Source organism: Pongo pygmaeus, chromosome 15 (assembly GCF_028885625.2).
Source record: "Pongo pygmaeus isolate AG05252 chromosome 15, NHGRI_mPonPyg2-v2.0_pri, whole genome shotgun sequence".
Lineage (NCBI taxonomy): Eukaryota > Metazoa > Chordata > Mammalia > Primates > Hominidae > Pongo > Pongo pygmaeus.
Window position 1 is genome coordinate 29191105 of NC_072388.2, and position 13510 is coordinate 29204614.

Genomic DNA, 13510 nt, shown 5'->3' on the forward strand with positions numbered 1-13510 from the left:
GAACCATAGGTTACTATCAATAATTATGTAAGTAAACATAATCAGGATAAAGGTTATTTACAGGGGACAGAGGGTAAAAAGGAAAGATGTATTACAATCCAACTTAAGCCAACATGCTTAGATTTCAAATATGCTAGCCCATTTATAACTTAATGCATTAAATGCAATGTTAGTCTTCAACAGGTAAGTTACCTAGTTTGAAATAATGAGAAAAACAACATGAAATATGAGAGGCAGAATATGATTAACTATTGAAGAAATCAACATATTAAGATGTGTATAAAGTACTATTTAATAGTGAAATTAATCTAATTTCCCATGTGTCAAATGGAAGCACACATAATGAAAATAAGACATTATTTTTGCATACCTTTAGTCTCTTCCAAATGTTTAATACTGCAGAGAAAAATACAACCAAAGGAGATAAGAACAAAATAAACATACATACTGATTTTTATCCATTTGTTTTAATACATTCCAAAATACGTCAATGTTTATGCATTCCAATAATCATCACATTTCAGATCAATGATAATGTACTGGGTTGGAATAGCTGCTAGAAATAATACTAGCTTTGGAAAAGCTTATTATTTCAAAAAAGAAGAAAGAGAAGAGGAGAAAAGTACCCCCTTTAATTTGTTCTTTAGTTGAATGTTCAGTTCAGAAAAACAAAAAAAAATGGTATTTAAAAAAAACTTGCTGGGCACGGTGGCTCACGCCTGTAATCCCAGCACTTTGGGAGGCCAAGATGGGTGGATCACCTGAGGTCAGGAGTTCGAGACCAGCCTGACCAACATGGTAAAGCCCTGTCTCTACTAAAGATACAAAATTAACCAGGCATGGTGGCGCATGCCTGTAATCCCAGCTACTTGGGAGGCTGAGGCACAAGAATCACTTGAATCTGGGAGACGGAGGTTGCAGTGTGCCGAGATCGCACCATTGCACTCCAGCCTGGGCAACAAGAGTGAAACTCCACTCCAACTCAAAAAAAAAAAAATTAAATAAAAAATAAAAACAACAACAACAACAAAAACAACAACTTGAGAAGTTTCAGATTTTCATCAATGACTAAAATTGCCACTTAGATTTTTATGGTAGATGACAAAATTTCTCAATGTACAATGTAATTTCTTCCCCCAGCAACAGCAGCAAGCATTCAAATTGAATTTTACACATAGGTTTTCTAGTGTTCCCTTCTAATTTCATCTGCAATTCCCTTCAAAGACAAAGGATATTACCTTATTGAAGAAAAGTTTCAAAATATTGTTTAACATTATTTATAAGACAATTTTTAACTAACAGGTTAGTGCAAAAGTAATTGCCATTGAAATGGCAAAAACCATAATTACTTTTTTTTTTTTTTTTGAGACGGAGTCTCTGTCACCCAGGCTGGAGTGCAGTGGCACAATCTCAGCTCACTGCAAGCTCCGCCTCCCGGATTCATGCCTCAGCCTCAGCCTCCCGAGTAGCTGGGACCACAGGCGCCCGCCACCACACCTGGCTAATTTTTTGTGTGCGTGTTTTTAGTAGAGACGGGGTTTCATCGTGTTAGCCAGGATGGTCTCGATCTCCTGACCTCGTGATCCGCCCGCCTCAGCCTCCCAAAGTGCTGGGATTACAGGCCTGAGCCACCGCACCCAGCCAAAAACCGCAATTACTTTTGCACCAACTAACCTAAATATTCAATGTAGTTTATTCCTTGCTGAATTTTTTTGTGGAAACAGGTATGGCAAATAGGAAAAACACTGCCATTAACTGAAATTCAGATTTAATAATGTTAACAGGATGTCTAAGCAAATTATTTAAAACTGCACCTGTGCATTTTTGGTGGTTATTTTGAATTGCATAATTTAACAGAAGACTTTTTTTTTAATCCTCAAGTGGGGTGAAATACTTAGACATTATTAATAGTGTTAGTGATCTACTCTTATTAGAATATCAATAAGTAGTACAAAGTTTGAAAGAACAGCATAAAAATGAAGGACTCACTAAGAAATCTCCATTTCCTAGTTTAATTATGGAGAGTAAAGTATTGCACTTTATTATTCAACACAAAATGATGTAGCCAACAGTAACATACAGGTACACAATTTAATATTTATTATATGCATTTTATATACATTATTTTTCAACAGCTGTATGTTTGCTATGTGGTACAATCTTAAAAATTTGCTGATTCATAGTTTGTAAAACAAAAACCTTACAAAACTCATCAAAACTCGCAAACTGATCAGAAAAGTTTCTTGGAAGACTAGAAAAAATACTTTATTGTCTTAATCATGCATTACACAAACAAAATCTTTAGTTACACCATAAAATTAAGCACATCTAAAAAAATAAAACAGGGATAACTAGTCAAAACACAGCAGATTTCTGTATCCTGATTCAACTATTTTTGTATCCTATTTGTAATGCAAATAAAATTTTACTCCAAATATTTTTAAACAAGTTAGTTTTGTTTGGAATCATGGTAAACCAAGATATGTATCTTAGGGGGAACCACCTTGGTTTGTAATTTAAACTATAAAATACTCCATTTTTAGTCTATTTTAGACTATTCAAAGAGTTCCAAAATAGATATACAGGTTCCTTTAGCACATTAATAAAAGGATATAAAGACCAACAAAAAGTGAAATAAATAATAGGCCATTAGCAAGATGGATAATCCTTGATAAATAAACTTGTAAATACAGTAAGATGTACAAAATATCACATAGTGATAGGATGCCAAGATTAGTTTTTTTTCTTTAAGAGTTCATTTGGAGTACTAAACCCCACTGTTTCATTTTAATACACTTAATAGTCCTTGGTTTATGAAGACATTTATGTGATGATGAAAGTTATTTAGCATCTTTATGGAAGGACTTAGCTGAGCTGTATTAGGCAAAAGAAGGAAAGAAAGTGGTTACAGGGCAGCGGGTCAGTGAGATCTCTGTGTTTTAGGGTTGTATAATGCAGAAAAACTTCAATACAATCTTGAGCACTGTTGTGACAGGCTAAATATATAAAAAGACTTATAAAAACTAGAATTTTATCCAAACATTTTGTGCAACTAATGCTAAAATATTTTAAGTTAAATTTTCTTTTTCTTTTTCTTTTTTTTTAAAGCAAAATAAGTTTAAAAGGGAATCTGTGGCATTCAACCGATAAACAGAAGATCACTAAGAGATGAAAAAAAGCTACTCTTGGAGCTCACTTCCCCCAACAAGAGCACCACATTCCTAACCCCTAAGGCAGCACACAGAGTCCAAAAAAAAAACAAAAAAAAAAACAAAAACACTTTTTTGAAAGATCAGACTCCACATTGGCTTAAAGACACCTAAAAACAGATATACGCTCAGTTCATATCCAGTACAGGCCACAAATACTGGAGTCCTTTTTTCTTTGTCCCACAAAATACAATAATTACAGTTAACTTAATGAGCTTGACATTAAGATGTGATTTCCACCAATTTGTGCCTGCCCCAAATAGCCTTCACCAGGCAGATCACATGTAGTGTCATATCAGTAACCTTTTTGATGGCAGTGATGCAGACCCTCTTTCTGTCCAAGCAAATCTTGTTATGATGCAAGTTTTTGTTGATTCATACAAATACTTTGGCAAGGGCATCAGCTCCTGCACTAGCTATATATGCTTTTGATGGGTGGAAAGCAACATCATAAATTGATTCATCCAATTTCTTTCTGTGAGCTGTTATTTCTTGCACACATGTCTTGCTGTCTAAATTCCATAATCTGATGGAACAGTCATGGCCTGTAAAAGAACAAATAAAATTTGTTACTGAGTAACAATCTTTTATAAAGTCTGTGGGCAGTACAGGACTTTAAGACTTACTTCCAGACATCAAATAGATTCCATTAGGATCTACTGCTAGACTTGTAACAGCATCCAAGTGAGCTACCATAGAATGGATCATTTTACCTAAACAAAACATAACAGAGAACTGATTAAGTTTTCACAAATACTAACTCGAGAGAACAGAAACTACAATATAGCATCGACATAAAACAATCATTATAGCAACTTTTTTATTGTGGTAAAATATACACAACATAAAATTTACCACTGTAAACATTTGAGTACACAATCCAGTGTCTTTTAGAACATTCACAATGTTATGCAACCATCTCCATTCTCTAGAGTTCAGAACATTTTCATCACTGGAAAAGGAAACCCCATACCCAATTAAGCAGTCACTCCTATTTGTCCCTCCAACCCCTGACCACTAATCGACTCCTTCTATAGACTGGCCTATTCTGGATACTTCGTATAAGTGAACTCATACAATATGTGGCTTTTTATGTCTGGCTTCTTTCACTTAATATAATGTTTTAAGGGTACATCTACCACTATGGTAATGTTTTCAAGAGAATTTTAATTCAAATGCATAACTTTCTCTGATAATTACTCCTAAAAAAGACATCTGTGTAACATGTATCTGACAATATCTGATAGACACTGTAAAGCAATGACAATAGGATTGCATCAAAGGCTCAAAATCATGTAAACTGGAATTAAATAAGCCAAGTGTGGTGAGGTGTGCCTGTAGTTCCAAGCTACTCAAGAGGCTGAGGTCGGGGTCATTTAAATAATTATTGAACCTATTCATAGCATAAAGTTCTATCATGTTTCAGATATAAACACTCAATAAATTTATAACTCATTTTATAAAATAATACTCTATTAAAAACAACTTAGCTAACCAGAAATAGCAGTAATGGGGACAATCTATTTTACAATTAAATGAGTTTTTAAAGAACTTCTTTAAAAACACCATATCCAGGCCAGGCACAGTGGCTCACACCTATAATCCCAGCACTTTGGGAGGCCAAGGTGGGCGGATCACCTGAGGTCAGGAGTTCGAGACCAGCCTGGCCAACATGCTGAAAGCCTGTCTCTACTAAAAATATAAAAAATTAGACAGGCGTGGTAGCAGATGCCTATAATTCCAGCTACTCAGGAGGGTGAGGCAGGAGAATCGTTTGAACCCAGCAGCAGAGGTTGCAGTGAGCCGTGATCGTGCCACTGCACTCCACTGCACTCCAACCTGGGCAACAAGAATGAAACTCTGTCTCCAAACAAACAAACAAACAAAACAACAACAACAACAACAACAAAAAACACACACATCTGAAGACAACTCATAGTTTCATGTAACTCAACGGTGTGTGTGTGTGGTGTGTGTGTGTGTGTGTGTGTGTGTGTGTTCAGGCACAGTGGCTTACGCCTGTAATCCCAGAACTTTGGGAGGCTGAGGCGGGCAGATCACTTGAGCTCAGGAGTTCAAGACCAGCCTGGCCGACTTGGTGAAAATACAAAAATTAGCTGGACATGGTGGCACACACCTGTAGTCCTAGCTATGCGGGAGGCTGAGGCACCAGAATCAGTTGAACCCAAGAGGCGGAGGTTGCAGTGAGCTGAGATGGTGCCACTGCACTACAGCTCTGGGCAACAGAGCAAGACTGGCTCAAAAAAAAAAAAAAAAAAGATTTTTTTTTTTTTCCTATTATTTGGAGCCTACTGCTTCAATTATCTTCATACTACAGGTAAGGTACTAGTTAACAGAAATAACAAATAGGTGGAATTTGGAAACAATTTGAAAGACTATATGCTGCTTATTTGATATTGAGTAAGCTTTTACTGACCACTTTCTTGATTTCTACTAATAGCTTTACAGACTCTCACTTTTTGCTTTTAATATAACTACTACAATTCCTGAACTTTCTCATATAACTGTAAATCTTCAATAATTAATAAAAAGGAATCTTTTTACAAACACAAAGGAAATTAACCTCTCTGCTCTTGCAGCAGAGAAAAACATTATCGGTTTCATAAAAATAGTTCAAAGGATTGATTTGATGAAGTGTTAAATTGAGAACACTGGCCAGGAGCAGTGGCTCATGCCTGTAATCCCAGCATTTTGGGAGGCTGAGATGGGAGGACTACTTGAGCCCAGGAGTTCAAGACCAGCCTGGGCAACACAGTGAGACCCTGTCTCTATAAAAAAAAAATAAATATTTAAAATATTTTTTTTTAAAGAACATCCACTTGAATCTTATGTCCTGTGCACAATGTAGATCTGTAAATATTCACTTTGTCTGCAATTTGTTAAAAAGAATCTGTCCATGAAAGTGCTGTTTGAACAAAAGGGTCTCATCGTTAAGACTACAGACTAAAAACATATTGCCATTTTCTATATAATCTTCAAAGAGAAACCTATAATTCTGGGTCACTATCTTACTTGATAATTTGTTACCCTGTAACAATGTTGCAGTTAACAGTTACATTTCTTATTTAGAAGTCCTTCAGTACCCTGACTGTTTTAGCCTCTCCTCAAAGTAGCCTTTCTAGCTGTCAGACCTTCCTGAAAGAGAGCAAGCAATATATTATGTACTACTCTAGGTAATGACTAGATAAAAAAGAGGCCCAAAACAAACAAACAAACAAAAAACCACCACACATCTATGGCTAAGTTAAAATCTGATTCGATTTCAATACAATTGGTATACTTCCCTACAACAAGAAATACAGGGAAGATGATAATAAACACTATGCACTATAATGTCATTTGATCCACTGAGACACAGTTTTAAGAACATATTGGACGGCCGGGCGCGGTGGTTCATGCCTGTAATCCCAGCACTTTGGGAGGCCAAGGCAGGTGGATCATCTGAGGTCAGGAGTTCGAGACCAGCCTTACCAACATGGAGAAACCCCATCCCTACTAAAAATACAAAAAAAATTAGCCAGGTATGGTGGTGCATGCCTGTAATCCCAGCTACTCGGGAGGCTGAGGCAGGATAATCACTTGAACTCAAGAGGCCGAGGTTGCAGTGAGCTGAAATTGCACCATTGCACTCCAGCCTGGGCAACAAGAGCAAAACTCTGCCTCAAAAAAAAAAAAAAATTGGAAATGCCAAACACCAGAAAGAGACCTAACTCTTCCATCATACTTATTCATAACAGAATATGAGGAAAAAATTTCAAATGGAAGGATCTACATTTAACTAACATGACTTGAAGAAATCGTAATAGTTAGGCAAGGTATAATGTCTAGTTAAGGATAAAATAACATAAATTATAAGCGGTGCAACATTAAGAAAAGCAAAAATTTGAGTTAAAATGGTTTCATTTGGCAATTTCGTATCTGAAAACTCAATATATCTTACATAAAACAGCATTTTTGATCATCTCAAATTTACAGTATTACTAATATGAAAAGAAGACAATTTGCTTACCCGTTTTATTGTCAAAAAATTTGATGTGTCTATCTTCATGAGCAGTTATTGTAACAGGAAGTGTGGGATGACTTACTACTCTGTTGATATGATTATTAGATTGTAAACCTGAAAAATAAAGGAAAACAATATGTTAAAATTCAAACCCTTAATAAGAAGTTGGATAATGGCCTTTTTAATCGTGCTAAAATATAAAAATCATTAAAAACTAAACCTTTTGCATAAAACAAAAAATCTGAGAACCAAACAAGGACTCTAGAGAGATTTTTAAAAAATAAACATTTACATTATTATGTCCCATAATATAGACTGTACTAGGCTCAAATTTAGAAAAACTGAGAAGTGCTTTAATGCCGCCCTTTATTATAGGTAGTTTAGAATTTTTCAAAGATCCACAATTATTACTTCTAATACACAGTCCATATAAGAGTTACACGTGTTTAAAGAAGGAAAACATTCACAATTGCTAGTTAGATGTTTGTAAGGAACAACCCCCATCTACCTACACTGACAAAAACAAAAAAACAAAGAACTGGAATTAATGATCTTTAAAGATGAGATTTTTTTCTTTACCAGTAAGCTCTTATTAACTTTTTATTAAAGATGAGGGAGAACAGAGAAATATCAAAACAAATAAATGGGGGGAAAATCCTCAATATTAATAGACTTTAGATCATTCATTCTGCATATGTCCCGCAACTCATATATTACACCTAAACACATAAAAAATACATACATATATATATATAGTTACCTATGTAGAGTAATTAAAAAATAGGTTTGAGGAGATACTGGGAAAGAGACTTAGAAGATAATTTTGGTTTAAGATCTGATCATGGCACCATGTAAATATTTTACATAATTATAAAACAATTTAAGAGACAGACAAGGTCTCACTCTGTCGCCTAGACTGGAGTGCAATGGTACGATCATAGCTCACTGTAACCTTGAACTCCTGAGCTCAAGTGCTTCTCCTGCTTCAGTCTCCAAAGCTAGGACTACAGGCACACATCACCATGCCCACCTAATTTTTTAAGTTTTTGGTAGAGATGGGGTCTCACTATGTTGCCCAGACTGGTCTCTACTCCTAGCCTCAAGCTATCTTCCCACGTTGGCCTCCCAAAGTGGTGGGATTACAGGCATGAGTTGATGCGCCCAGCCAACAGTTGTTTTTCTAAAAGAAATTAATGAAAATCAAAAGCAAAATTAAACAAACGAACTTAAGTATATCCAACTGGTGGTATAACTACAAAGGAAGGAACTATTCCAAGTGACTTTAAAGCACAGAAATTAGATTGTATACCTCTAGTGGAATATACCCTAATTACAAAGTTTTATTATCAATATTCGATCTTTTGGTGGTAATGGTATTATTACTGAGACGATTCTGTGTACACTGTGGGGTAAATAAAATGAGAAACAATTTTGTTGAGAATCAAGATAAATCTGAATTTGAAGTGGAAGTATTTTACTTTTTAAAAAATGCTTATTTCTTAGCTCTGTCCATTGAAAAAGCCTAACACAATGAACAACCCAGGAGCCATGAAGACCATGAGGATCAACTCAACAGCCTAGTACCCCAACTGTAGTCTCTAAATGCCATTTCCCACTAAAAGAAACCACAACTCCTTAGATAAATAGCTGATTTCAGATCTAGGGCACAAAATGAACAAGATGAACCTAGAACATCTCGTCATATGTCGTATCAGGAAGCTATCAACAACAACCAAGGTCATGGCAAAAGGACTCAGGAGCCAACCTGAGCCCCACTGAATAAGCCCCACTGGCCAAAATGAAAGGATCTGAACAGCAATAAATAAAGATAATACCTGCAATGGATCGAAACACATCAAATACATTTATATCCATAAGAGAGTATGATGATACCAAAAACACCACCCAAGACAAACTGGTCACCTTTACAGGGTGCTAGCAAACCAATTCATTATTTTGAAAACTGGTAAATAAAGGGGAAAACCAAAACCCAATCATTTATCTTGCCTTTTTCCTTAATACACACTAACTCCAAGATAACCAAATTGTTGATAAAGAGATGTTCTTTTTTATAGGAATAATCTAGCTAATAAATGGAGAGGGAATGATAAAATTAGAAAATCTTTCAATAGAAAATGAATGAACCCAGGCAATAATCCAGACTGAAAACATCACAGAAACATAAACAACCAGAAAATACTTACCTCTGATAAAAGCTTACAAATTTCTTATGAAGTAAAGTTGCCAAAAACATTTAAAAAAATTTAAAAGAAAAAAATAGTGAACCTGAATTTGAATAAGTCTTTAGATCTATAATCAATTCACAGGAGAATTGTGAATAGAAATAGAGAAGCACGTTAAATAATAACACAGGAATGCAACTAGCAAAATCCAGACTGTCGGAAACTTGACAAGACGAAGTAGCCAATTTCATCAATTAAAAAAAAAAAAGAACATAAAAGAGATGAAGGGGAATCTATGGATGAAGAGAGATCTGAGAGACCTATCAACCAACTGCAATACATAAATCTTCTGTGATCCCTATCTAAATAAACTGTAAAACACCACACACCGCATGTGTAATACTGGGCATTTATAGATAGGTATTAAAACTGAATGCTGAGTACATTAGGTTCATTATGTTATTTTCTCTACTTTCACCTTCATATTGCTCTAGTCATTCCTCTTTTCCCATACGTCCACCCAAGCTTTTAAGCAAAATTTGAAGAAATAGCAGAAATAATATAAATAACTGTAACATTATGAAACTAATTATTTGCCATCCCAAATTCAAATAGTGAAAATATGAAAATTAGCTAAAAGATCACCCTCTATTGTGTAATAACCCTTTTTAAGGTTTCAAAGAAACTCCACGAAAACTTACCAGAATCTACCTGTGATGAAAGTATCACCAATGACTGTGATGTTTCTAAATCATAAATTACTGCACTACCAGTGTTGAAAGAGGTTACCATATGAGCTGGATCACAGCCTATAAAGTCAACTGACGTAGGTATTCCATGCTCTGAAATGAGCCCAAAGACAGACAATGTAAACAAAGTAAAATTACTATGAAATCTCTACTTTTTGAAATCGCTGTTTTTCTAATCAGAAAAAGGAATTCAAACAGTCTTGAAATACTGTTAATAATGAAAAGGAACACAACTGTGTCAGGATGGTGAGATAAGAAATATCTTTTCCTCAATTATTTAAAAACCTTATAGCATTCTATTTAATATTATAAGAAAAATATAACTACAGAGTTCATAAAGAGTAAATACATGCAAAACTTATTTGTTCTATTACACATTTTCTTCTAAGGCATTAAATCCTAGTCTTTTGGCCAATTTGCCAATTATACTTCTTACTGTAAAATGATAAATTAGCATTCTCACATAACCGTTTTGGGAGACTGGTTCACCTGTCAGAGATCTGTAGGCCTTATCAAGCAGCTAATACAAGTCAGATTTTTGGACTCATGAAAATGGCTTGGACTCTGGAATCAGCTGATGCAGTACTTTACCCTAAAATGGCCTGAACAGCAATTTCTCTCTTTAACATACTAAATTAAACTAGCCAGATCAATGCACAATAAGATGGAATATGGAGCCAAGCTATTAACTATCTAGATGAAGCCAGAAACAAATACCTAAATGAATTCTTACCTCTAAAGCTTGGATAACTGAAAATTAGTACAATCACTACGGTGTCTAAGAGACACAAAATTATATATTTACTATTCACCTAAAATGTTTTAAAACAATATGTATTTTTATGTACAAATAAAAGGTCTAATTAAAAAAATTAAAAATGACTTGGAAAATAAGACCAGTAAATGTCTTCAAAAGGTAAACTGGTTAAAGGCTTTTTAAATAGGAAAATATTTAAAATCATGAAAATAACCCAATTTGTACTGTTCCAGTTAGGGGTTCAGTGATTACGGCTGGACTACTCAACTAGTGTGCTCAGGGTAATGGAACACATGGTTTATAGGTATGCTTGAGACTGTGATCCCTTTGGTCTTTGTGGGTAGTCATCTGGAACAGGTGCTGTGCCTCCTGTTGTCCCTATGAGTATCCTCATTTGTCTATTCCACTGTTATATACAAGTAGTTTTACATTTTTAAAAAATGGAATACAAAAAAGGTAAAAAAGCACTGCACTATGGGACACAGTTGCAAAGCACTTCAAAAAAATGAGTAAAAAGATTATCCTAACTTTTACAAAATTCATTCAATATTTTCTTTGGAGCAGTAAAGAAATACATCAATTACTTTGTCCTTTATATATTCCAAATTTTTTAAAAAACTAACTTTTCTCACAGATGCAAAATTTACTTACTTTTATCTCCATTGTAAGTGCAAATACATGGCAATTTTTCTTGTGGATTCCATAATCTAACAGTGCCATCTGCTGAACAAGACAGTAATTGATTTTTTATGCCACTATAAGCAAGACCCCAAACTGCATCTGTATGACCAACTAAAGTGCCAGCTAGAACATTTGGCTCTGGGGAAAAAACAAACAAACAAAAAATTAGGTAAAAGAAGTTTAAAAGAAACTTTGATACATAAAGAAAACTTACCATATAACTGAGCATAAAGAACACACATAAAGGCCACAAGAAGATAAACTAAAGTGTACATAGTGGCTATATCTAAGAGTAGAGTTATGGCCTACTTTTATCCCCTCCTCCCATCAACATTTTTCTGTATTTTCACAATTTTCTATAAAGGAACATATGCTTTAAAAAAAAAAAACAGCTTTCTTGAGATACAGATATAATTTACATACCATACAACTCACTCATTTAAAGTGTGTAATTCAATGATTTTTGCTATGTTGTTCACAGAGTTATACAACCATCATTACAATCAATTTTAGGACACTTTCATCACTCATTAGTCACTTCCCCCAATTCCTCCTCCCCACCTTTCCACAAGTCTAGGCAACAACTAATGCTCTGTCTCTATAGATGTGTCTATTCTGAACATTTTCTATAAATGGAATCATACAATATGTGGTCTTTTGTGACTGGGTTCTTTCACTGAGTATGTTTTCTTTTTTTCTTTTTGAAATAGGGTCTTGCTCTATCACCCAGGCTGGAGTACAGTGGCAAGGTCACAGTTCACTGCAGCCTTGACCTCCTGGTCACTGAACATGTTTTCAAGGTTTATCCATGTTGAAGCATGTATCAATACTCCATTTATTTTTAGTGCCAAATAATATTCTGCTGTATGGATATACCATATTTTATTTATCTGTTCCTTAACTGACAGACATTTGACAGCTGATAACATTGAGCATAGTTTGTCTGACAATCCTGTTTTTCTAGAAAACTCCTCCCACTTTCCATGAATGGTTCTTATCATCTCCACAATTCTCACAGCTCCCAACCTCTCTTCCTCATGAATGACTATGCCTCATACTTCACTGAGAAAATACAGCATTCAAATGCTGCATGTTTCTTATCCCCCATCTTCTTGCTGCATAATATACAAATGATTAGTGTCTAAAGGTATCTTCTCCTAGCTTCCAGATACAAGCAAGGAGTCTGTCCTCCATCCTATCAAAGGCTAGTACCAGATGTCACTAACTTGCTGTAATGTCTACTGCTTCTCTACTACACAAATTCTCCTCCTTGGGATTATTACCATAGTGAAAAAAAACTTGTTCCAGAATCTCTTCAACAAAAAATCTTCATTAATCCTACCCTACCACCCCTTCTACCCAGCAATAGAAATACGCTTTTCACTTCCTGTTTACTCTTCAAATCACTCCAATTTGGTTTCTGATACCATTACCACACCAAAACAATCCTTGCTAATGATGATCCCTATACTATCAAATTTAATACTTTTCTTTGATGATACAAAACATTTTGTTGTTGTTCCCATTATATTGCTTTTCATCCATATAGTCTGACATGAAAGATTATCCAGAGGTCCCTTCATCCTTCAGTCTTAGCTGCAGCGTCCAAACTCTATCTGGCCAAGACCTGGGTGACCTACTAGTCACTTATAAAAAAGAAACTTTATACCATATTATTAGACCTCTCAGCAACATTTGAAAGCACAGACTGCTTCTTTCTTCTCAAAATTGTTTCTTCTTTAGTGTGCGCTTCCATGATTTCACACACTCTCCTGCACTTCCTTCTGTCTCCTGGGTCACACCTCCTCAGTTTCCTTTGTTGGCTCTCTTGCTCTAGCCACCCTCCCAGTGTCAGTTACTGAGGACTTTAGTCCCAGGTTGTCTTCTCTTCTTACACTAAACAATAC

General features: G+C 35.2%; 1 protein-coding gene across 4 annotated transcripts in view; it reads right to left on the reverse strand.

Moving 5' to 3' along the window:
* Window positions 1–2002: 2002 nt before the first annotated feature.
* Window positions 2003–13510, reverse strand: part of STRN3 (striatin 3) — a 129996-nt gene continuing 118488 nt past the window's right edge. For all 4 annotated transcript variants that reach the window (XM_054448290.2, XM_054448288.2, XM_054448289.2 and 1 more), the window contains 5 exons: window positions 11574–11741; window positions 10118–10258; window positions 7240–7347; window positions 3836–3922; window positions 2003–3754 (listed from right to left, as the gene is read on the reverse strand). In XM_054448290.2, coding sequence (XP_054304265.1) covers window positions 3585–3754; window positions 3836–3922; window positions 7240–7347; window positions 10118–10258; window positions 11574–11741 — 674 coding nt within the window. In that variant the 3' untranslated portion in view covers window positions 2003–3584. The remainder of the gene's footprint in view (window positions 3755–3835; window positions 3923–7239; window positions 7348–10117; window positions 10259–11573; window positions 11742–13510) is intronic.